This window comes from Apiospora hydei (genome assembly GCF_038363865.1).
Source record: "Apiospora hydei strain CBS 114990 chromosome Unknown utg000007l_segment0_segment0, whole genome shotgun sequence".
Lineage (NCBI taxonomy): Eukaryota > Fungi > Ascomycota > Sordariomycetes > Amphisphaeriales > Apiosporaceae > Apiospora > Apiospora hydei.
Window position 1 is genome coordinate 2,449,881 of NW_027117366.1, and position 23,993 is coordinate 2,473,873.

General features: G+C 53.3%; 7 protein-coding genes across 7 annotated transcripts; 3 read left to right on the top strand and 4 right to left on the bottom strand.

The window, feature by feature from the left end:
• Positions 1-154: 154 nt before the first annotated feature.
• PG997_009856 (fungal specific transcription factor domain-containing protein) lies at positions 155-3,516 on the bottom strand (the record flags this gene model as incomplete). Its single annotated transcript, XM_066814171.1, has 7 exons — positions 155-1,250; positions 1,307-1,507; positions 1,571-1,625; positions 1,703-2,743; positions 2,799-2,943; positions 3,021-3,420; positions 3,497-3,516. 7 exons carry the CDS (start codon positions 3,514-3,516, stop codon positions 155-157), a joined length of 2,958 nt encoding a protein of 985 aa, XP_066666133.1.
• Positions 3,517-5,452: 1,936 nt separating this feature from the next.
• PG997_009857 (uncharacterized protein) lies at positions 5,453-6,110 on the bottom strand (the record flags this gene model as incomplete). The annotated part of the gene is made up of 2 exons (XM_066814172.1): positions 5,453-5,796; positions 6,005-6,110. 2 exons carry the CDS (start codon positions 6,108-6,110, stop codon positions 5,453-5,455), a joined length of 450 nt encoding a protein of 149 aa, XP_066666134.1.
• A 512-nt stretch (positions 6,111-6,622) lies between these two features.
• On the bottom strand, positions 6,623-10,224 carry PG997_009858 (uncharacterized protein; the record flags this gene model as incomplete). The annotated part of the gene is made up of 5 exons (XM_066814173.1): positions 6,623-8,033; positions 8,084-8,779; positions 8,881-9,598; positions 9,679-9,872; positions 9,953-10,224. The coding sequence occupies 5 exons, from the start codon at positions 10,222-10,224 to the stop codon at positions 6,623-6,625; spliced, it is 3,291 nt and encodes a 1,096-aa protein (XP_066666135.1).
• Positions 10,225-14,440: 4,216 nt separating this feature from the next.
• Positions 14,441-16,886, top strand: PG997_009859 (uncharacterized protein; the record flags this gene model as incomplete). Its single annotated transcript, XM_066814174.1, has 2 exons — positions 14,441-14,900; positions 14,956-16,886. 2 exons carry the CDS (start codon positions 14,441-14,443, stop codon positions 16,884-16,886), a joined length of 2,391 nt encoding a protein of 796 aa, XP_066666136.1.
• A 526-nt stretch (positions 16,887-17,412) lies between these two features.
• Positions 17,413-18,267, bottom strand: PG997_009860 (transcription initiation factor TFIID subunit 9B; the record flags this gene model as incomplete). Its single annotated transcript, XM_066814175.1, has 1 exon — positions 17,413-18,267. One exon carries the CDS (start codon positions 18,265-18,267, stop codon positions 17,413-17,415), a length of 855 nt encoding a protein of 284 aa, XP_066666137.1.
• A 1,076-nt stretch (positions 18,268-19,343) lies between these two features.
• On the top strand, positions 19,344-20,670 carry PG997_009861 (uncharacterized protein; the record flags this gene model as incomplete). Its single annotated transcript, XM_066814176.1, has 2 exons — positions 19,344-19,970; positions 20,047-20,670. The coding sequence occupies 2 exons, from the start codon at positions 19,344-19,346 to the stop codon at positions 20,668-20,670; spliced, it is 1,251 nt and encodes a 416-aa protein (XP_066666138.1).
• Positions 20,671-20,680: 10 nt separating this feature from the next.
• Positions 20,681-22,026, top strand: PG997_009862 (histidine biosynthesis trifunctional protein; the record flags this gene model as incomplete). The annotated part of the gene is made up of 3 exons (XM_066814177.1): positions 20,681-20,848; positions 20,905-21,775; positions 21,833-22,026. The coding sequence occupies 3 exons, from the start codon at positions 20,681-20,683 to the stop codon at positions 22,024-22,026; spliced, it is 1,233 nt and encodes a 410-aa protein (XP_066666139.1).
• Between the last annotated feature and the right edge of the window lie 1,967 nt (positions 22,027-23,993).

Sequence of the window (23,993 nt, forward strand, 5' to 3'; positions counted from 1 at the left end):
TGGCTGCACTACCCATTCACAAACCCAAATCAGCAAACGCCATCCATATAAGCCACATCCCGCTGTTCCATGCAATCTCGTACATATAACACAAATCCCCTGCACCTAAATATCGCAAAGCATATAGCGTCTGACCTAAAAATGCGTTGGCATGTTACGCACCGCACTCGACTCCTCCATCGCCCATGGCATCACCAAGGATCTTGGCCGCCTCGCCGTCCTCCAGGCCCGCCTCGCCTTCGTTCCCCCACGCATTGTCGAACCAGGTCTCCATGCCTCCCATGGTCGCCTCTTCATCGTTGCTCGAGCCTGCTGCTTGGTCGTCGTTGTGGCCGACTTCCTCAATGTTGCCACCACCCCTGGCTGCGCCGACACCAGAAGTAGCCGTCAAAGACCCGTATTCGTTGGATTGTCGCAGGAATTGCGCAGCCAGTATTTCGCCGGCGATATCTTCCACCTCCAAATCGGAAGCTGCGAAGTTATCGAGCATCATCATGTTTTCGTGGTAAGGTCTGCTGATAAGGTCCCGTCCACTCATCGTGCCGTTCATGTGGGCAGCAGACACTGCGTTCCTCGTAGTAGTGGTATTGCCATCTTCGTCCAACGAATTCGTAGGAGACTCCGTTTCGTCCGATGACAGAGAATGGACTGTACCTGGCGCAGGGGGGACGAATGTAGAGACGGAAGGAGTCCGCTGATGCTGGTGCTGCAGTTGTTGATGGTGATGGTGCTCACCCAGAACCGTATACGGATTCGACGGAGAGAACATCTGCTGGTGCGATGCTGCTGTAAACGAAGGAATGACACTTGGGCTCATCCTTGGGCTGCCCCTGAGTAGAGCCCTCACAGGGTTGCGTCCAGCGGTGAAGAGGCCGCGCAAGCTGGCCGGGAAATCCGACTCTTCTGGTAGGCGCCCCTTGGCGAAACTCAGATCCATAGTCATTGCGAGCCGCAGATAGCACCCAGGTTGCGAAGCTAGTATATCGGTCCAGTTCGAGATCGTACTTGTTGTGCTGGTTGCTGGAAGCGGCGTGGGAGTGTCGAGCTGGGCCAGGGTCATGATATGCCGGATCGTCTCGCTCACGTAGTCGCAGCCGTCGTACTGTGGCGTATACGTCTTCATAGCCTCGACAAGCACATTTAGCCGATTCTGCTTCACTAACTCATCAGGTGCAGGTTGGCTTCGACGGAATGAGGATAATTTGACATCTATGATATGCAGAACAAGGGGCAAAGCCGTGCACGGTACGCTGCAGTAAGGGTGAGCGACTGGACAATGTGGCTGAGGTACGGGAGGGAAACATACGCGCTGATTGGGAGCCATCGAGCAAGCTTGAGCTGAATGACCTCCTGGAGACACTCGGTTACTCCGGACGCAGCCTCCTGGAGCTCGTGGCGGTTCTCATAGATGGTGGAAAATTCGCGAAGATTACTAGTTAGATTCGGCGTCACGGCCGTGACAGCAGTTTGAAGTACCTCGTGGTGGCTCAGTGCCACCCATGACGAGCTATGGAATTGTTAGCAAATCTGGCCCCTTGACAAAACACCACATCAATGCGGGTGGACGTACTGATAGTACATGTACATCATGTTGGTGTACAGTATTGCTGATTCGTGATGGGGACCTGTACCCCTTGTTACGGCTGTCCGAGGTGCACCGCAGCCGCCGAACATCGGGAATTTCTGGATCGTTGAGGCATACCACCGCCGTAGTGCCTGCTTGCACTCCCTGACTTTGACAGTTTCATCAGGCCCAATCTTCTTTCCCCATCCGGGGAGTCGTCAAGAGGGAAGACCATCATGATCAGGTCTGTTAGTACGGTGCAAAGCTCCACGATCTGGACAAATATTTCCACCACGCATTTCTTCGTGGCCGAATCGTAGACCTTTGAACGCTCGACCTCATCTGCCATGTCTCTGTAGCCAAATGTTGGGCTTGAACTGAAGTCGAAGTGTGACCTAGTGATCTTGAGGCTTCGACGCATTCCGAGAGGCAGTATCCGGTCTCTTACAATACAACACCACCAAAGACGCTTCAGAACGTTCTGCTTTTTGTATTGCAAAGGACTGATGACGGGTGAAAAACTTGGAAGTGCTGAATAATGGTGAGCTTCTGCATTTTTTGCATGCTGAATCGCGGCACTCAGCCATGTCGAGTTCGCCTTTTTGAAGGCCTGGGTAAAGTTCGGAGACCATTGGGACAGCATAATCGCTGTCTGAGCAAGATATATCATGGAAGATTCGCTTTCGAAATCGTAGAGGAGTTTGCACCGCCGGTAGAGGGTAGCCCGAGCCACCCGACTGCTCGAAAAGCCGAGTGCTTTGACCTTCTCCTTGGAGACGAAGTTGCAGGCGACGAATAGCATGGATTGAAAGACCAGGAGCGACATCCTTTCTCCAGACCCGCCAAAGCCACATTGGCCATACATTTCCCAGAAATCTCCCTCGTTGATCACTGGCATCAAGGGGTGGACATGGAGGAAGTACTGCCTGACAAACTCATCAAGTATCTCGGGCGTGGGTATTCGTAAACAGCCTTGAGACTCGAGGTAATTGACATCTTGGGGCAGGAGGTTGTGGAGGTTGTTGATGCTAAGGAAGGGATAGTAAGAGTATGTGATGTCTGTGGTGCTCTGGCGTTGCCCATTTCCCGCCCATGATGCATTCGTCGACGGAAATAATGAGGATATGCTGGACATATCCGACTGGTTGTGCTCAACTCCGGCTTGGGGGAGGATGGGCCCTGTCCTGGGTGCCAAAGTTGTTCCCAAAGCCTGGCAATGATGTCTGACCTTGACCTATGTCAAAGGTCGGGGGTGCTTGCGCTTGTGCCTGTGTTGAAGGAGACGTGTCGTCGTCATAATCATTCTCTGTCGCCATGTATCCATTTCTGGACTCCGAGGCGTCATTCACACTTGGCTCATATGGAGGAATTGTGACTTGCTGAGGTTTACGGCTATGTGGATGTGGGTGGTCAGTATTGTGTCCGCGTCTGCGTCTGGGTGGGAATGGGAATGGACGCACGATGCTCGGTCTGCCACGACGCAAGTATCGTTGTCGAGGTAGCAGTTCATGCACGGCATTCCTCGCTGGGAGACATCGCAGCGCACTTTGCGGGCGCGGCAGGAGAGACAGGCCTTGGCGGCTCTCTTGCGCGCTTTGGCAGCCGCTCTGGGCTTGTTAGGATCCATGGTATCGGCGTTCATTGAGTGGGGATTTGGGTCGGGCCTCCTTTCAGCCTTGCGACGGATAACGATGAAAAATCGATGGAAAGGGCGAGATTGAGCTTCAAGAGGACGTCGAGATAGAGGCTGAGGGTTCGGGAATCGCGGGGGGAGTGGAGTTCCAGGGTGGTGATGACCAGGGGGAAGTGGGGTGCTAGCGGCTTCTGCCCCTATATCGACCTGGCTTCTGCTGACACTAAGGCATGCCCCGGAATGCTTGTCGGGCCCGTCGATATCACATCAAGGTGTGCTCTCAGGGGACGCATGCATACCAAGAGTTGTTGGACTGCATGTTGGCAAAGATCCAGCCTGGTGGAAGGTCGCAAGTTGAGTCCCTGCCAGCATTGCCAGCAACACGAAGGACCAGGATACCGCCACAAGCAAGTCCATCCCTCAATTAAGAGAGAGAGAGAGAGGGAGAGAGAGAGGGTCGACAAAATACGGCATCGCTCTGGATCCAGATACTAAAGCCCTCTCGTTCAAGGCCGATCTGCAGCGAGCGACCTCCGGCCATGGTTCTGGCCATAGATCAGCTGCAGTAAATGCTGCCCTTACATGCACGTGGGCATGGGGTCCGGACCCAAGGATGGCGAGTCCAGAAACAATTGAAACGAGTCATTGGAGAGCAGAAGTCGACTTGTTGACTGGATGACCGTTGGTCCACTCCATCTTCAACCCTACCCTACAACCCCAGTCGTGATGGATGGTCGAAGGTGGAAGGTGCCGCCCTTGGGCCCTTGGGAGCGAATCGCGAGCTGTGATTGGCTCTGCCGGTACTTCGGCAATAACTTCACACTAACGGCTGCATATTCGGCAGTATCATTCGTTGACTTCTCATAGCAGACTGTTCACGACCAAGGCATTCATAATCTTCCCAGCTACCATCTTAGACTTTGAGTTGAAGTTGCACAGTTTCCTAGCGTCGCGCTTTCTTTACCATGCATGACATGGCACAAATGAAACAAAAATTGTTGTTTTAGACGGGGAGTCGGGGGAGGGAGGGAGACATGGCAATTACCATGACCAGCCATTACTATTCTATGGGATTTTCAAATTATCGGTCTCCCCAGATACGAATCACCGTTGGTCACCTTCGATGCATCAACTCGACCTCTCGGCAGATTTTTCGTATCACACAGGCTCGATACACGCGAGCAGCATTGGCAGCAACCCATATTTTCGAGCCGATACGACCGTGCGCCATGTCGCCCATCAACGATACGCGAATGCCAGATATATTAGCGATACTGGATATATCACCCGATGCCAGTTCATTTTGGCAAATGGGCACATAGTATGTGCCCTGAACAGTCGTGTCATTGCCCTTGCCGCTACTCAGTTCGACCTCAATTGTGATACTGAGGGACCCTCGCTCCAGCAAGGCAAATCGGGAGAAGAATTGTGCATTGCCTGAGGTGCTATTTGACGAGTGCATGTAGTTGGGACTACCGTCCGAGGGGACACGACTGGCCAGATAATTGGCGTTGGACCCCGGGCATGCGAAGAACCACCGCCGCTTGTCAAAGCAACAGCATCTAAACTGGCACAAGGCTGCATCCCTTTTAGCAGCATAACGACTGAGGCTCCGCTGGACATGGTCCGAGTAAAGCCTGCAGTACATGATGGAACATAAGGCAAGGCTGACCAGGTATACAGTTGGCTATGTCGCAAGGACTTCGTAACTCGTGAAAGCTATTTGCCGGTACGTTATCGTCAAGGGTAGCCTCGTAAAATGGCCCAGGATGATGAGCCTTCTCGTGGGCGCCTTGGTTCTATACTGTCTCTATAGAGTACCTACTGTGCAACTTCTACGCAGATGCTGTGTCAAATACAAGGCACATACATACCGATACTCGTACCTATGTAAGCTGAGTAAGTCCACCTATTGCACTGTTTGGATCAAAAATGAATGTATGATCGTATGTGCCAATATCTCATGGATCAGTGATTCGTTAATCTGTTTTATAATACATGCGATCGTTCAGATCTAGAGTATATGAAGTTCTACACCCCCTTTGCCAGAGCTGTATAATTCAGAGTAGTGGAATATCAAGCACCCAAACGCCGACTGATGCATCATACATTCAGACATATACACGCTCCCTCCTGTCTTTTCCCATCTCCGTGTAATACACATATTGATGTGTTCTTTTTCTTCTCTCAAACACCACACCTGGAGGAGTCGTTTCCCTTGCCTTGCCCTAGCCGTACTTGGTCGGCCGTTCACTTCATTTCGTCCCTTGGCTGTTACCGCCACCACCACCCCTCTTCTCATACCCGCCCCCGATCCTCTCGCTTTGCCGCAGCTTCGCCTCCTCGCGGCGGACCTCCTCCGGGTCGCGCTCGGGCAGGCCCCACCACTCGCGGTGGAATTTCTCCTGCTCGATCTTGCGCCGCTCCTTGCGCTCCCGCTCGCGCGCCCGCTCCATGCGGGTCGCGAACCACTCCTCGCGCGCCCGGTCGTGCTCGGCCTGCGTCGCGTGCGCCATCATGCACGAGTTCATCTGGTGCGACATCTTCCGGCAGGCGAAGGGGATGGTGAAGGTGCGGTTGCGGGCGCAGTCGGCAAAGGCTGTGTGTTGTAGGCAAATAAGAAGTCAGTTCCATATCGTCCTGAGGGGGCGGGGGGGGGGGAGGAAATCCCGGTAGCACAGAGTCAAGCAAGAAGCCATTGGGCAAGGCTGCGGTATAGTTCCAGCAAGGCAATGGGTAATCGCAACCATACCTTTGATCTCATCCTGGCATTGCATTCGCACCCGCGCATTGAAGACCTCGCGCACCTGCGCCTCTTGACTGGCTGATAAAGGCAGGGGGTTTCGCGAGGGGCATGGGGAGGCCCTCCGTAGCATTCTTCCCATCACGGCCGGACGGTGGTGTTGTAGCCATGGCGGCGGCCATTCACGATATTGTGTGGGATGGTGGTGGGTGTCGTCCGTCGGAGAATGGCAAGTTGCGCGCGCTAGGTACCTTGGATCATCACTCCGCTACTGTTGTGTGTTCCATGAAAAATCCAAGGGAAGTGCCCTGTCCCTAGGTTCAGGATTAGAAATCGAATTGCCGACTGGATATCTTGGGTCCCTTTGAAACCCAGAATCCACCGAGACCGACCGATTATGGGCAGAGGAGCTCCCGGAGCTAGCGAGCAACCGTCCAGCCATATTCTGCCATCTTTCACCGCCAATGGCCCGGAGTCAAGAGAGGTGTCAGATATGTACTTATAGTATTACATATAACTGGAAATTTGGGACTGTAGAAGAGCAATCTATGGCTACGTAGTTACTCAAAGCTACTTCAGCGAATTAGATGCATATTACAACATGTCAAATCTAGCACGCATGCCCGCACTTATCGGATAGGAAAGGAGTGAGAATGAAATAGAAAGAGTATTCAAAGCTTTGCTATTGATCTTCCGACGTAGCACCCAAAGTCGGAGTCGAAGGCGCAGATTCTTCGTCCTTATCTTTGCCCTGCTTCTTCTTCATCGTAAACCGTCCGGTCCAGCTGGCCCGGCCGTCCTTGGCCCGGCCTCCACCCACGCTTCCTATGTTGGGACTGCTGTTCACACTGTCGTAGCTACGCCCGAGCAGTGCCGCCCCGGCCGCACCAGTCCCACTGTCTTGGCCATGCTCATCGATATCAATGCTCGTACGTTCGAGATTCAAGTTCTTATCCGAATTGCTGACGCTTCCGGGGCCTTTCTTCGATCCGCGGATGGAAGAAAGACTGAACTTGGACGAACTCCCCTTTCGGAGAAGCTTCCTAAGTCCGCTCTCTGGATCTTTCAGTCCAAGCCCATGCGCCGGTTCCGATGGTGTGTTCGAATGAGATTGGTCCAATGAGAGTGACTCGTGTGACTCGGAAACGGAAAGGGTGTCCCGCGACTCGCGGGATTCCGCAAGCGACTCGTCCATAGATGGACGTTCCGTTGGTTCCCAGGTGGACGACGTGATCGAGACGCGGGGATTGACCTCCCTATGCGCCTCTTTATCTTTACCCTTAGCCTTGACCTTATCCTTGCCCTCTCGGGAATCCTTTTCCTTACTTCGAAACATTCCCATAAACGATGGTGCGTTGGGGTTAAGGCTTTGCTTCAGTGCTTTGGCAGCAGATGGTCTCGAGCCGATAACACCAACTCCCAAGGGAGGCTGGCGGATCTCAGACTCGTCCAGAATCTCATCTTCTGCATCGGCCAAAGTAGTCTTTAGAGCCGAGGGGGAGCCATGGATAGAGGGTCTCCTAGAAACAGTTCTTGACCAAGGATCCGCGCCTTCGGGAGACCAGATCCTACTTGGGTGAGATCTGCCCCACATCGACGGGCCACTCTCGGTAGACGGCCTGGGCAGCTCGGACGAGGCAATGGAGAGCGGCCTAGGGCTGCTAGGATCCCGTTCGGGAAAAATGGACCCGCTTGCATTATTACCTGCAAAGAAAGGCCCGCGTCGCGAGGTAACACCACGAAGCCCAGATAAACCGTTATCACCCACGGCAGGACCAGCTGAGTTGCGATTGAACATGCCCCAGCCAGACGAAAAACTTATTCGCCTCTTGTTCGGAAAAGCATCGTTTTCATCAGTTTGCCGGGGAAATGATTGGCTCTGCGCAGACTTGAGAGAACCTAGGGGCGGTGGCTCGTTCGTGCTTTTGTTTTGACGGTGTGGCCAGAACGAGAACCTGTTGGTCTGCGCCGAAGGAGCAGCAGGTGACGATGCCGTGCCATAGTCTCCTCGCAAGGACGCCCTCTCACTGACGTCGCCGCCATAATGAGAGAAGGGCAGGTGCTGAGCAGAGCCATGAGGGCTTGACATAGCGCTATACGACATCCCCTCTGATATAGGGGACTGGGGTCATTTTCAGGTGACATCGGCTGGCCAAAGGTCCCATGCCTTGACGGTCTGGTTGGTGGGAAGTCGTCGTCAGCTGTGTCGAATAATGTTGCCGGAAGCAATGAAGTTGCAGTCGGACTCAGGGGCGCACCAGCCGTGAGTGCTTGAAGCCCTTCGTCATCCAACGGAGCGGAAACGTCGGAGAAGTTTGGGAAGGCACTGGCACCAAAGCCAGGGGGAATGGTCGGAGCACGTGACGTAGGAAAACCACCATCGAATCCGTTCGCCGGCACATAAGGCTGCCTGTCTTCCATCGCATACGACGTAGATGGCGACGGTGCTGCTGCGCCTTGCATAGAGTTTCCCGTTCGACTCCGGCGCTTGAGTTGTGTCTGATTCGCGAGATCGAAGTCGACCCCAGAAGCGTTGGCTTGTGCGTATGAGAAGCCAAGGTTTGACTGCTGGGCTGTGGCAAGTTGGGTACGCAAAACCAGCTCATAGTCGTCTTGTGCCTTCAGTTTCCTATTGAGAAAGAAGATACGACGATTCAGGTCTCTACACCTTCCCTCCCACTCCCTCTGCGTTTGTCGGTCTCGTTCGCGCCATTCTTCGCTCTCTTCCCCGCCAGGAAGCCTCTTCCGCTGATCTTCGGCTTCTTTCAGTTCCTTCCCCTTTTCCCTCAACTCAGCTTCTTCTTGTGCAAGGCTGGCCTGGAGAGCCTCGATTTGGTCTCTGTACTCTTTTTCCGCTCTTCGACGTCTTTTTGGATTTTGGCCTTCTCCTGCTCGAACCCAGCTTGCCTTTTCTTCATCTGGGCCAGGTCCTTATCCCACCTAGCAATATCGTCATGCAGCTTCTTTCGCTCGTTCTCCTTATCCCTCAACCTCTTTTCGACATTGGTCTTCCTCGTCTGGGTACTCCTCATGGCACGATCCGTCGAATTCACTTCGGCTTTGTATTTGTTTGTCGTTTCGTCCTTCTCCTTCAGGATCTGCTTCTTGGTCTTTTTCTCCTCAGTTAATTCATCCAACCACTTTTGATGATCTCTCTCGTCCTTCTCTAGTTGTGCAAGGGACTCTTCGGTGTCCTTCCTTATATTCTCAAACCTTGCGCTTAGCTCAACTAAAGATCCTTCGGGCACTCTATCCAGTGCATCCTTGACTGATTGATCCATACTGGCTGTGGAAGGCGAGTGTTTCCTTGTCAAGGTATTGCGCCGCGTCACAGACCCCGACGAGCTTATTTGCATGGGAGCAGCTGTACTTTCGGGTATCGAGGCCGTTTCGACGGCGGCGGTAGGTACTCTTATGTTTCCGTCGTCATCGTGGCTCTCTGCTGACGAAGAGGGCTGATCTTCGGGTACCCAGCTGGCAGGAACCCTGTCGTTGCCGGTTTCGGGTCGGCCATCTTTATTGTAAGTGCGCAATCGAATAGACCGGCTGCCAGCCTGGAAGTTGCTGTGCGATACGGCGATGACGCGGATGTTATAGAAATGACTTGGCTTGAGGCCAGTCACGGTGATAGCAGTCTCTTGGCTTGACGACTCGCCCACTAGAAAATGCCAGCTGTCAATATTGCGATTCCCGGCTCTTGTGACAAACACACAGATTCTGCATGACGACGTTACATACCATTGACGCCATTGACCTGTATAAGGAACTTGGCGACTGAGCTATTAGCGTGCGGTCGAGTCCAGTTAAGAGTTGCTGCATCTTTGCGAATGCCGGCGAGGGAGACATCGGGAGGGTCGGGGACCTCGACTCCAAGGACATGGATCAGCTCGGGAACAGGTTTTCGAAGGACTTGCCAGGCTCTGTATGCCAACCTGTAGAAGACACGGTGCGGTTAGAATTTCGACTTTGTACGCCGTTCCACGGGCCAAGGCTGCGGCGCGCTAGAACATACCAAGTAGCGGCAAGACCTGTGATCAACATGTTGAAGTGCCTCAAAATGAAGATGTCGAGCTCCGAAGTAGCCAGGTAACCGAGGGCGGCCTGATATAGCCAGGTGGGCGTCTCCTGGGCCAGCTCGGGGGCGATGGACCAGAAGAATAGCATCAAACCGATTGTGACGATGGCATTCAGGTGAGCCGTCTTTGGCTCAGTAAACCACCAGGCAAGCACGGCACAGACGACCAACACTGAAGGAACAGACGTCGCCCATGGGGTCCATAACATATCGTGGGAGATATCGACCGGTGACCAAAGAGCATACCAAAAGGATAAACAGGGTAAGAAAAAAACGAACCAAGCAGAGGGAGGGGGAGGGGGGTGTAAAGTAAAGGAAAGACTGGAGTTGGTACGGTAATTGAAATGCAAGGTTAAACGTTAGCAGCCGTAATACCGTCGGGGGTCTTGGGTCGACAGCAGGGCAGGACCGTCAAACTGGGACTGGGAATTGCAAAATGTTTCTCCTCTCTCCGCCGGGCCGCTTAGTGCTTTTTGCTTGGTGACCAGTAAGGTTTTACCTGCCACGCTGCAAGGCTTGCAGAAACCAGCAACCAGCAACCAGCAACCAGAAACCCCGTCACCCACCCGTCCGTTGGTAGACTTCCCGCGACGGTGTCCAGCCGTGTGGGCACTGGGGCCAGTCTGCCAGTGGCAGATGGTGACTGAGCCTCCAATCTCCAGTCTTGCAAGGCGAGGCGACCAAATCTCTCTGGTGTCGGGCCAGCCTAGCCAGCCCAAAATCCAGGTGTGGATGACGATGCTTTTCCAAAGATCTACCTAGCTCAATACGCAAATACCGCTGGTGTAGCGCCCGCAGTCAAACGCAACAATGAAGTCTGTTTTTGGAAGCATGTAATTTGCCTACTACGTGGTACAGTACGTTGTACGGTAGAACTCTGCGAAAGTGAAGCGCAAACACTTCCAAGATTCCAAGGTTGGCGCTCTACTTCTAGCGCCACCAAACGACGACTCGTTCTTCTCCAGGTTCTTTCTTACCCGGCCGTCGTGCATACTTACTGCCCATCTGCATCTAGTATGTGCTTACTGCTCTCACTCGAAATATTATCTCGATTATGTTTATGTAGAGAAGGCATCGCAACTACCTACCTACTGTACCCCGCGACAGGCAGCAGCAAGGAAGATCTGTCAGAATGAAAGCGGATTGGAAGCAGTTGCATGATCGAATGGAAGCCCGTTGCTGCATTGGATGAGCTGGCACCAATGCAGCGAATTGCCAATGCCTGCAGGCAGAACCGGGACGGGAAACTGGTCGCATGCAGATACCAACATCAGTAACGTTAGGCACCTATCCATCACTCGACTAGGCTACGACATCGATGGGACGAAGAAACGATGCACCCCTCAGGCAAGGTAGGTAAGCATGCATGGTACTCATCAATGCCGGCGACCTACCATTATTGCATGCAGGGTTACTTTGAATGGGTTGGGCGGGATCAGTGGCGGGATGTCTTCAACTGCCGCCCCGGCTCTCGCAACGCTAGAAACGGTCCAATGACGAAAGCCATGTGTGTGGGAGGCTTACCTGCCTGTACACACTCGCTTCTTGCCATTGATAATGCACGCATGCATATAGTTTACCTGGTAGGTACACTTTGTGGGATACCAAAACTGATGGCTTGGATATAGGAAATAAGGTCCATCTAAGTTGAACGTCCCAAGGCGTATCTACCTCATGTACTGCACCAATGTACACCACATATAAACTACCTTACTACCAGCTACTCGTATTCCGTCCATCGTCAACTGTCTCGGCTTGCCTAGCTCCGAGTACCAAGGTCATTCCAACGGTAGGTACGCTTTTCAGCTTCACACTCGAGTACTGTAGGTCAGGACATATTAATATAAGTCCATGTGTTCAAGGTGGGATCTATCTTAGGTAGCCTTCCCCTTCAGCCCTGAGAATATCAGTTACAATCGAGTCCTTTTCTTGGCACATTGAGTCAATAATATAAGCCGGGGAAAGTTGTAGTGTAATAGCTATTGGTTGTCCCTTCTCATCACTACCAACAGTCGTTATCATAGATGAATGCTTCAAGAGTTCAGGTTTGATATGAGACAGGATGGGTGAGCCAATCCCGTGTTGGTATTTTCCAATAGGCGGGATTATTGTCAGTCGGTCATGACTTACAGCGTCAACGGCGACCACATGTATCAATGTACAGTGCATAGGTACGCATGCTCCTGTGCCATTACTGTCCATCTCTCAATCAAGACATCGCGCCCCTTACATCAGAGACCACGATCCATCCGCACATGCTAAGTGACATGCACTCTTCTCACAGCCCTAACGCGCATGTGTCTATTGGAGTATTGCGAATGAGCTTCCATGTCGTGGGGATCATGAAGTGACGGCCCACTCCGGGAGCAGAGAATATAGATTAGTTGACCATCGATTGTCACATGCCATCCGGCAGCTGCGCTTCATCGAGTTAAGAGGGGATGCTGCAAAAAGGCCTGCAGCACACGCGGAATGGCATTTTTCTGGGGCTCGGCCAGCAAGTGGGCCTGCTGTCTCCTTTCGACCTGGTCAGAAATGAAATTGGCATGCGATGCCCCCGGCAGCCCGACAACGAGGGGCGGACGGAACGGGAGTTACATCTGGCGAGAACATGTGGGAGAAGTCGCTGGATCGCAGACACCCGTGAGATATTCCCATGAGGTTTGCGACGAGTCGCAAGGCAGACCGGTGTCGGCGTTGACAGTAAACTTCCTCAGCATCGTCCTGGATGAATGAGCATGGAGTTTTGCGACGGAGAAGATCCCGAGCGTTGTTCTAGACCAATGGTGCTACCGAACCCACAATACGCCCGAGGGGAAAAGGGTCATGTATTACCACGGTCAAGCACCGAGACGCATAAACAGCTTCTATGCGTGTCGAAACAACTGGCTAACAGCTAGTTGCAGCAGTTGCATGGCGATACGGTGGCTGGCTGGGCTGAAGTGCTGGGCTGAAGTGCCCCTGGCATGGATAGCACACGCACGCATGCTTATGTACTTTATTGAAGGGTCGTCGTACTAGGAAACACGAACGCAATATTGTTGCTGTCTCCTCATCTCATCTCGGGCCAGGGCAAATATTGTCCGATAGTCTTGCGTTTTAGCAGGACCTCCCTCTGATCATGCTTGGATGGATGGATATACGATAAGATGAGCGTTGAGCCCCCTCGCGGCCTGGGGGAACCGATGGAAAGCCCTATTGGATTCAACAAAAAGACCACATGCTTGCGCAGGCATCCCCGTAACTTGTAAGCGACTCGTGTCAGATGGGCCGTTGCAGCTTATTTGCTGACGAGCGCCGGCGGCCTGGACCTAGACAGCTGCTGCTAGCAGAGTCAGCTGGGTGTGGCTCCCGATTTGGGCTAGTAGACGCTGGGGATCCTACCAAAAAAAGTGTTGGTGTGCTGGGGCGCTGCTGCTGCGTCCTGGTCCTGGGCCTGGGTGTGTGTAACAGTGCATCATTTCATTGAAAGAAGTACAGATCGCTCGCCTTACTGCTCCCCAATGTCTCAACTCTTTGACCCTTTGACACACACAGTGAGCCAGTGAGCCCCTGCGAGCATTCCCCCTCGTCTCTTGTTTTGTCTCTACAAGTCAAAACACACGACATCTTCCCAGACCCGTCGTGATCATGTTCTGATCGTCCCTACTCTCGAGTCTCTCGTCCGGTTGCCCCGTAAGGCGTTGCACTCTGCCCCTGTCTGTGCTGTCTCTGCTGTACCTACTTTGCTTTACCTATTCGCAAATACATAAGTCACACCTGAATATTAGCTCCGCCAGCTGCACCTCGGCATTGTTTCTGCTCTAGCTACGTCACTTCGGCCACTCCAGGGTCCCCAGCAAAAACCGCTACCTACGCCCCAAACCAGACTGACCACCGGTCACCTGTTACAATCAACGTCCTGGTAATCGCACTTTATATAGTCGTTGCCTCGTATTTGTGACAGCCCACCAAAAACTACCGCGAGACTAGCCACGTTCTATATTATTTTCTCACTCCTTTTCGCTCCTTTTCAAGTCTGTTTGTTGTTGCTGCTGCTGCTGTTACCGTACTGGATCACCTGCGAATGCGCCTGTCCTCACTACTGAGTACTCCAACATCAAAATCGAATCAGACTGCTATTGTCGCGACTGCACTGCGACAGCGTCTAAACAACTCCCGGCGAGCAGCCTTTGGCCGCCAACACTTATCGCCTCGATTGCTGCTTTTCGAATAAGGTCTGTGGCCAACCGGCACCCGAAAGACTCGCACCTGCAGGGCGGGTCACTCCTGCGGCTGTATAAAAGCAAAAGAGGGAAGGGGGAAAAAGGAAGTTCACCTTTCGTAGGCTTTCCTGGGATAACCCACCCTTCTGCCGGACGACTTTCCCTGGCAGGCTTTTTGCATCCGAAATCGAATTAGCTGCGTTACCTTCCGAGTATCACAATGCAGTACGTTCGGAATATTAGCGACTCGGTCTCGACCGCATGGAACTCAATCAACCCCTCGACTCTTAGTGGCGCCATTGATGTGATCGTGGTCGAGCAGGAGGACGGCAGCCTGTCCTGCTCCCCTTTCCACGTTCGGTTTGGGAAGTTCTCACTCTTGCGGCCATACGAGAAGAAGGTCGAATTCAAGGTCAATGGAGTGAAGCAGGAATACTCTATGAAATTGGGCGAAGGCGGGGAAGCTTTCTTTGTCTTCGAGACCAGCGACACCATTCCACAAAGCTTGCAGACCTCCCCGCTCGTCTCTCCGGCTTCGAGCCCACCTTTTGGGGCAGAACAAGATGACCCTGATGCCTTGCAAGAGCCAGATCTGCTCCAGCTTGACGAGCCATCTGGCCACGCGGGCTCCTCTACTCGGTCTCTATCTGCAAGCCGGCCAGGGCCAACGCCAGTCCCAGGTTCGTCATTCCTTCGCTCAAGGGAGAGAAAATATACTAATGCGGTAGCCAATAGGGCACATGGTGCATCACCCGACGTCCCCGTCGCTGAGCAATGGGCGTCCACCTTCACGAGATTTACCCAATCCATACCGACTGCCTTCTCACAGCGACAATATTCTCCCGTCTAATGCGCGGGCGCGGAGCGATCGAGATGAATTCCCCGAAGGATCCGAGCATGAAGATAGCAACCAGCCGTCCCATAGATCAATCAGCCCTCCTCCTCTGCCGCCACAAGAGGCTGTACAGCGCGCCATGACTTTGTCCGAGCATCTCCACGCTGCGAACATCCGAAATAAGGTGACCGAAACCGGTGATCTGATGCTGGATATGACAGGCTACAAGAGCAGCGAAGAAGATGCTATCCGAGCCGAGGTTGTGGCGCGCAAGATCCTGTCCGAAGAAATGGAGGGCGATTATGATATAGGCGCATTATTCGGCATGGATGAAAAAGGGAACCTCTGGATCTACAGCAGTGAGGACGCCAAAGAGGCAGCCATGAAGAAAACAGTTGCATCTTTGCGGCCAACTGCAACCATTGCTATCGATGCTGCGTCGGATCCAGGCTACGCCAGTGACGATTCTGCCTCGTCGGCCCCGCTACCTTCGCATCGCCGTAGTGAGTCGGATGCAGGCCAGACGAGCGTTGGGACGCCTCCGACCACTCCTGGATCAAGCTCCGCTGGCGACCCAAACAGGAATTACGCCAAGACTCTTCGGCTGACTAGTGATCAGCTGAAGACCTTGAATCTCAAGCCTGGTGAGAATTCCATGGCTTTCACTGTCAACCGAGCCACTTGTCAAGCTTTCATGTACCTGTGGAAGTACGACACGCCGGTGGTCATTTCGGACATCGATGGAACTATAACCAAATCGGATGCACTTGGCCATGTACTAAACATGATTGGTCGAGACTGGACGCACGCAGGCGTCGCCAAGCTGTACAGCGATATTGTAGCCAATGGCTATAACATTATGTATCTCACCAGTCGGTCGGTGGGACAAGCTGATACAACAAGAGCTTACCTGAATGGTGTTGTGCAGGACAACTACCGTCTTCCTCGCGGCCCGACCATCCTGTCCCCTGATCGGACAATGGCGGCTCTCCGGCGCGAAATCTATCTTCGAAAACCTCACGTCTTCAAGATGGCCACCCTTCGAGATATACGCAACCTGTACGGTCCGGATCGCCATTGCTTCTATGCGGGATTCGGGAATCGTCTAACCGATCAGATCTCGTATCGTACAGTCGATGTACCACGTAACCGTATTTTCACTATCAACTCCAACGCCGAGGTATCATTGGACTTGCTATCTCTCAACAAGCTCAAATTGAGTTACGTCAACATGACGGAAGTCGTGGACCATTACTTCCCAGCGGTAGCAACATTGGTCAAAGGGGGTGGGGAGGAGTATACCGACTTCAAGTACTGGCGGGAACCGCCGCTGGAAATGGACGAGTTCAGCGCCAGTGATGATGACGACGAAGATGATGAGGATGCCGACGACGAAGAAGATGATGACGACGTCGGGAACCTGGGCGACAGTTATCTCTCGCGCATCGATGACGACGATGCTGTAGAGAGCATATTCAGTGGTAGCGGCGTCTACGAGGATGAGCAGCACATGATGGGATCCATGATGGAGGAATACGACGAGGATGCTGACGACGAAGATGTTGATGAAGAGGATGTCGAGGGTGAAGAGGAAGAGGAAGAGGAAGAGGACGAAGGTGAGGGCGAGGGTGAGGGCGAGGATGAGGGCGAGGATGAGGGCGAGGATGAGGGCGAGGATGAGGAAGTGGAAAAGGAGAGTTTCGCTTTGAACGTCCCGGAAGACGTGAAGAAAGCTCGCGCTCCTAGTCCCAAGGTGGCCGTGCAAGATGACCTTGCTGAAATCATCACTGGAGTGCAGCACCTGGGGCAAGAGAAGGAGATGGAGCAGTAAGAAGAGGACAAGTATCGTATTCAACATAGCTGGCGACAGACACCATTGCATAGGGCGGGATATCAACGCATGGCTGGGTGTTTCACTGGAAGGGGAGACTTGATATTTACCCAGGACTCTCTGCATGCATAGCGTGGCGTTTCAACTTTGGGGGTTTTTGAATCATTAGACAAAGCATACATCTTTAATGTACATTGAAGCGGTGTTTCTGTAATATTCCCAGAGATCCTCAGCACTTCTTTTATCAATAGGAAGCTACCTAATGTGCTGCTTGTCTGGTGATGTAATTAATCAACCATTCACTGACGAATTCTTGCGTCGTCTGAGACTCCAACTTTGCGAGCTTCCTAATAATGCATGCTGAGTGTAGAAAATTCCCCTTATCATCCAATCGATGATCCCCAAAAACGCCATCAAACGCCTGTACGTGGTAGTCTCGGGCTCTTTGGAGAATTAATAAAGCATAACCGCCCATCAGGTTTGTTTTCCCCCTCCCAAAAGCATACGTATTTGCCGGGTCTAGGTCTTATTCCAAGTCCATATCCTCGTCGTCATCGGCCATGTCGTCCTCGAGCATCTCACCCAGTCCGCCCTCGCTATCCTTAGTGGCATCAGCACCTTCTTTGTTGAGAGTCTCGACGCCCTCCATGGCATCCTCCATGCCGCCCTCGGGCTCGCTCTCGTCCTCATCGTCGTCGTCGACCATACCATCGCCGCCGTTGCCGCCCCAGCGGTCCTTCAGGCCCCAGCTCATGCCGCTCAGGACGAAGCGCTCGTTGGGCAGGCGCACGCCCCACTCGTGGGCGTGGACACGCGGCAGGGCCACGCGGTTGCGCTCCTTGGCCAGCTCCATGAGCCAGTCCTTACTGGCGCCGCCGCCGGCCGAACCACCCGCCCCGCTGCCACCCCGGAACTGGTAGGCCTGCCGCGACGCCACCGCCAGGCTCACGGCGTTGGTGCTCACGGCCGCGTCGATGTTAGCGGGTGCGCTGGGTGCCGCGCCCGAGGCCCCCGAGGGCTTGCTGCCTGCGGCCGACGTGTAGGGGTCCGTCGTCAAGTGCAGCGCGTCCGATAGCACGGACGAGGTGTGTCGGTAGGCGAAGTCGAGCAGTAAGAGGGGAACTCGGCTGTCGTACGAGGTCACGCCTTGGCTCGTCAGCAGCAGTTCGATGGTGCGCGCGTCGCGCGGGCGGGGCGCCGAGGTGGAGGGTGCGCCGCCGTTGGGTGCGGAGGGTGAAGGGCCAGCTGCGGCGCCGGTAGCTTGTGAAGAGGCTGGCAGAGTACTCGAGGTAGTCGCTTGGGTGGGTTGTGACTGGGAGGGCCCCGAAACTGCGGAGGAGGAGGGGATGCCGTTGGGCTGTGATTGCGAGGCGGTCGCCATGATGATGGACGATATGTGTGACTAGCTAGTAGTAGCGTATTGGTGTGTCTTTGAAGGAATCGGCGAGAATCGCAAGGTGGTATTGAGCTGTGTTCTCATTGATGGTGAGACGGGCCGAACGAAGGGTGAGTAGAAGTCGAAGGGTTGCGCTCCAATGTGTGGTACGCGAAAGGCTTTCCCTCGAAGATGGCTAGGCCATCGAGGTTTGTGGTGTTTAATGAAGCAGCAATGGGCCGGAGTAAAGCGCCACCAAAGGAAGAGAGCGTCTGGTAGTTGGTGACTTGGTGTTGCCAATTCCTCAACACAGGATGCTGTGGAAAATGATCGCCAGCAACCAAGACAGAGAGGTTCGCGGTGAGGTTAATTGTGCTTGTCACTTGAGGTAAATGAACTTAGGTAATCTTTAAATCGATGTCGATATTGAAGCAGCATGCATCGGCAGGCCTAGAGCGAGCAAAAAGTACGCGCTAGGGACGGCGTGTAGGCTGCAGCAGCAAGTGGTTAATCCGACGGTCAGAAGTGCAGAAGTGCAGAAGTGCGTTGGGCGCCACTGAACTAGCCTAGTCTGTCTGTCTTACTCAAGTGTTCCACCACCGTGTTGTAACACCCGATTTCTCGTGAAACGTAAATACATACCTAGGCAGATTGAACACAGCTTTGATATCATCTTTTTTCTTTTACGCACAAGAGCCGGTTCAGTTCATATAGCATCGTTGAAGTGATTGACTGTGACTGTGACTGTGCCTGCCTGTGCCTGTGACGGAAAGGGACTGGATGCACAGACCATAGCCTAAATTGCCGGTGCTTGGAGGCTTGGAGCGAGTGACGAAAAACCGGGTCCAACAGGCGGTTTGCACATTCGATGGAGGGGCAATTGGCAATGCGAGAGCGACCGATGAATGACTGGACGTTTGCCCCGCCAAAGCAAAAGGTCGGCCGATACAGGATCATCATATTTTTCCAAAAGAGACTGTTATTTATCAAGTCATTGATCAACTAACTCACGGCGCCTTCCCTCTTCTCCATATCTCCCCTCAGTATCTTGACAGGACTCGAAACTGAACAAGCCAATTGCTATGGAGACAACTCTCCCCCTCCCCTTCCTGATCAGCGTCGCGGTACCTCCCGGCCTCGACTCCAGCGAGGGGCTGTCCCGGGGTGAGGTTTCTTGTCTTGGCTGCGTCTTCTTCGACGTGACTCAACAAAACCTCGACAAGCTGCTTCACTACTTGGACCAGCACAGCTCCGAGTTTCACACCTTCTTCGACGTTACCGCTGTCGAATCCAAGGACGACATCATCTCTCTGCTCGACCATGGAGCTCGCAAAATCTTTGTCCAGCCGGAACGGTTAGCTGAGTTTGCCGATTTCAAGGGGCGCGTCGCCCCAGCTGTCGCCAAACTCAGCAACGTTTCCGTGGGAACCGAGTATGGCATCCTCCTCAAGGACTTTGATCACAACAAGTGCGATGTCGCCAAGTTTTTGGAGCATTCCACGGCCGAGAAACTGCCGCCCACTTACATCAAGCCTATCCAGGGAACCAACTTTGAGCAATTCGTGGCTGTATGCTCACAGATCTCGGCTATCCCCATCTTGCCTTCCACTGGCCTGACTACGAACAAGGATGACCAGTCCAAGATCTTCGTGTCGACCATGCTGTCCGGTGCTTGGATCTCGGACCGCCCGGACAAGCTGATGCCCACCGTCGTCTGCGACGAGAGGGGCATCGCCCTTGGCTTGGTCTACAGCAGCCAGGGAGAGTGTTGCTGAGTCGCTAAAGACTCAAACGGGTGTTTACCAGAGCCGGAAGCGTGGCTTGTGGTATAAGGGAGCTACGTCAGGCGATACCCAGGAACTGGTGCGAGTTTCGCTTGATTGCGACAACGACGCCTTGAAGTTCATCATCAAGCAGAAGGGCAAGTTCTGCCACTTGAACCAATTCGGATGCTTCGGTGACTTGAAGGGCGTTTCGAAACTGGAGCAAACCCTAGTCTCGAGGAAGGAGTCCGCCCCTCAAGGCTCCTACACAGCGCGTCTGTTCTCCGACGAGAAGCTGTTGCGGGCTAAGATCATGGAAGAGGCCGAAGAGCTTTGTGATGCTCAGACACCTGAAGAGATTGCCTTCGAGGCTGCTGACCTGATCTACTTCGCCCTTACCAAGGCCGTCAGCAAGGGTGTCAGTCTGTCTGATATCGAGAGGAACTTGGATGCGAAGAGCCTGAAGGTGAAGAGGAGGACCGGGAACGCAAAGGGCAAGTGGGCCGAGAAGGAAGGCATCACGAACGAAACAGTTGAGAAGGCCAAGGAGGCTGCTAAAGACTCCACCACTCCGCTCACATCGGCGCCCGCTGCGGGAAGCCCAGACTGCCCCGGAAGTGGACAGAATCTCAATGAAGCGCCTTGACGCTGGCAAGATGGGCACCGCACAGGTGACCGAGGCCCTCAAGCGCCCATCTCAGAAGTCAGCCGAGGCGATCATGGGCATTGTCCACCCCATCATCAACGATGTCAGACAGAACGGCGATAAGGCACTTCTCTCGTACACCCACAAGTTCGAAAAGGCAACCTCTTTGACTTCACCTGTTCTGAAGGCGCCGTTCCCCCGTCATTGATGAACTTGCCCGAAGAGACCATCAAGGCTATCGATGTCTCTTTTGAGAACATCCGCAAGTTCCACGAGGCACAGAAGGAAGAGCCGTTGAAGGTGGAGACCATGCCCGGTGTGATCTGCAGCCGCTTCTCGAGACCTATCGAGAGAGTCGGTCTGTACGTTCCCGGTGGCACGGCTGTTCTGCCCAGCACTGCTCTCATGCTTGGCGTTCCTGCCATGGTTGCCGGTTGCCAGAAGATCGTGCTTGCCTCGCCCCCTCGATCGGATGGTAGCATTACTCCTGAGATTGTCTATGTTGCTCACAAGGTCGGTGCCGAGAGTATCGTCTTGGCAGGAGGGGCGCAGGCTGTCGCAGCTTTGGCTTATGGTACGGAAAGCGTCACCAAGGTGGATAAGATTTACGGACCCGGCAACCAATTCGTCACGGCTGGTAAGATGTACGTGAGCAACGATACCAATGCTGGTGTCGGCATCGACATGCCGGCAGGCCCGTCCGAAGTGCTCGTCATTGCTGATAGCGAGGCGAACCCTGCCTTTGTGGCCTCGGATCTCCTATCACAGGCTGAGCACGGCGTGGACAGTCAAGTGGTTCTCATTGCCATTGATCTCGATGAGCAACAACTGCAGGCGATTGAGGACGAGCTTCACAAGCAGGCCATGGCTCTGCCGCGTGTTGACATCGTCCGAGGCGCCATCAGCCACTCAGTCACCATTCAGGTCAAGGACATTGATGAGGCCATGGTCATCAGCAACGACTATGCGCCTGAGCACTTGATTCTGCAGCTCAAGGACGCCGAGAAGGTTGTGGATAAGGTCATGAATGCGGGCAGTGTATTCATTGGCCAATGGACCCCTGAAAGTGTGGGCGACTACTCCGCTGGCGTCAACCACTCACTACGTAAGTTCTTGTTTCGCCCTTCGTCCCAATAGTAAACTGATGCTAATACGAGAAAAGCCACGTATGGATACGCAAAGCAGTACTCGGGCGTCAACCTGGGATCGTTCTTGAAGCACATCACCAGTTCGAACCTGACTGCCGATGGTTTGAGGAATGTTGGAAGCGCTGTGATGCAGCTGGCAAAGGTCGAGGAGCTCGAGGCTCACAGAAGGGCTGTGGAGATACGTCTCAGCTCTATGGACGGAAAATGATTCAACGTTTATTAAGGGGGAAACTGAGTGGGAGTTATTATGCATGTGTTTTAATATTGGGAGCAAAGTGGATAGACTGATCTTTGTTGGGAACCAGGTAAAATGAAGTTTCCGTCTTATAACGCAAAGTCAGACGGCACGGGCTGTGAAGACCCAATACCTCGACTCTCATCGTATCTTCCAGCGTGTGTCGTTCCAGCAAGCAACGCAATCACCCGTGTGATAGTGCAAACTGGAAAGAGCGGCACAAGATAGGGGCGGGGCGCCTTGTGTCGGCGGCGCATGAAGGCCGGCCGTGGCGAAGCATCTAGCCACCACATGGCAACTAACGTCTTCTGGGGTGGATTGCCGCATTGTCGAACTCCTTGTTTATATCAGACTTTACTATTAAACGGGGCCAGTCGGCAAACGTTGTTTTTTACTAATCGCCATCTTAACCGAGCTGCATGGCCCTTGAGAGTTTAGTGAACGTGGCGGGAAAGTGATGGGAATTTGCGACAAAGCCCATATCAGATGTCCATCTTCGGTGGTGATGGTCGGTTGATTGGCCATCGAATTGTCTGTTCAATGGACTAGAGTTGTGATTGCTTTTTTCCCAGCCCCTCGGCCCTTCACGGCAGAGGAAGGAGTGAGGGTGAGAGTGAGAGTCTGTGGGCAAGAGGGGATCGACAGATTAGCAAGATGTCAACGGAAACCTTGGTGCCACTGAGCGGGAATGGCATGGAAGCGACGGGAAGCGACGGGAGGCGCGGGAGGCAAAGATCATGATGGACATGCAATGCATGTCATGAGTGAATGGTCGGACTTACTGCGCCCCCTCCCTTTTCTCTCCTGTTTCCTACTACTGATAATACTAGCTAAGTTTGGTTTGTATCATGGGAATATCTGATCCTAAAGGTTTCATCTTTGGTAAAGAGAAGTTCTCTTCTAGAATGGTGACGTAGGAGGCTGGGCTGGGCTGGGCTGGTCTGTTTCCAGACGTGCAGTAGTCTCTTACCGGTTCAATGTCAGACAAGACGAGAATGTCTCTCAGGAGGCGGCAGATGTTTTGACAGGTGCTGCTAGTATGGATATACTTCGTAGTGCATAGTTAGTATTATAGTGGCGCATGTAATAGTTGTGTCTGCGGAGCGTACACAATGCGCTCCATCTAGATTTGGAGTTCTATCAATAAGTGTTAGTACGAAAGTGAAATATAGGCGACGAGATGCTAATAGTTCCTGGGTGTACTCTCAAGCCTTGGTTGCTGGATGTTCGTTCCAACGGTTCAACACCAGACGACGATCCTCTGCAGATATGTGTATGTATATACGATGTTCAGCTCTAGGGGGTGGCTGTGAGCTGGCCGAGAGTTCTCTTGCCATTTCAGGCGAAAAGAAAAAGAACAAGGGGCTTTTCAACACTGGGCGGCCATTGCTTGGTGTTTGCACAGGGCCGACAGACAAGCATTGTTGAAATGATTCCCAACTCGGATGAAAAGATAACAGCCTACTGTTTGAGGGTGTTAATACGAGAGTTAGCCTCGTGTCCGCCGTGCTCAGGGACTCGGGAAACCTCTTGGGAACGGGTAGGAATAAACATCAGCCGTATCGGAGACAACGTGAAGCAGCCCTCGCCTGGTTTACCGGTCGCGATGTCAGAGAGGCAAAGCAGTATGCGAGCTTTTTCGTCTTTCGTACGTTCAGCCGAGCTTCTATGTTGGAATCGTTTCATTCGTAAATAATAAGGATTCCTAGCTGTGTCAACCCACCGATTTCAAATGGGCTGACAGCTCGGCCCCTCCTGGATAATCCGCACTCACCCCCAGCAACGTCCACGACCAACTGCCGAAGTTTCAGAAGGGACCGATGAATTCATCCCCTGCTCGTTGATAGATATCAGATCTTGATCGGGTTGTCTTGTTGAACCGGAGGATATGCAGACAGCGGCACAGCCAACACAAGTGCCTAGAGGTATGCGTGTTTCTG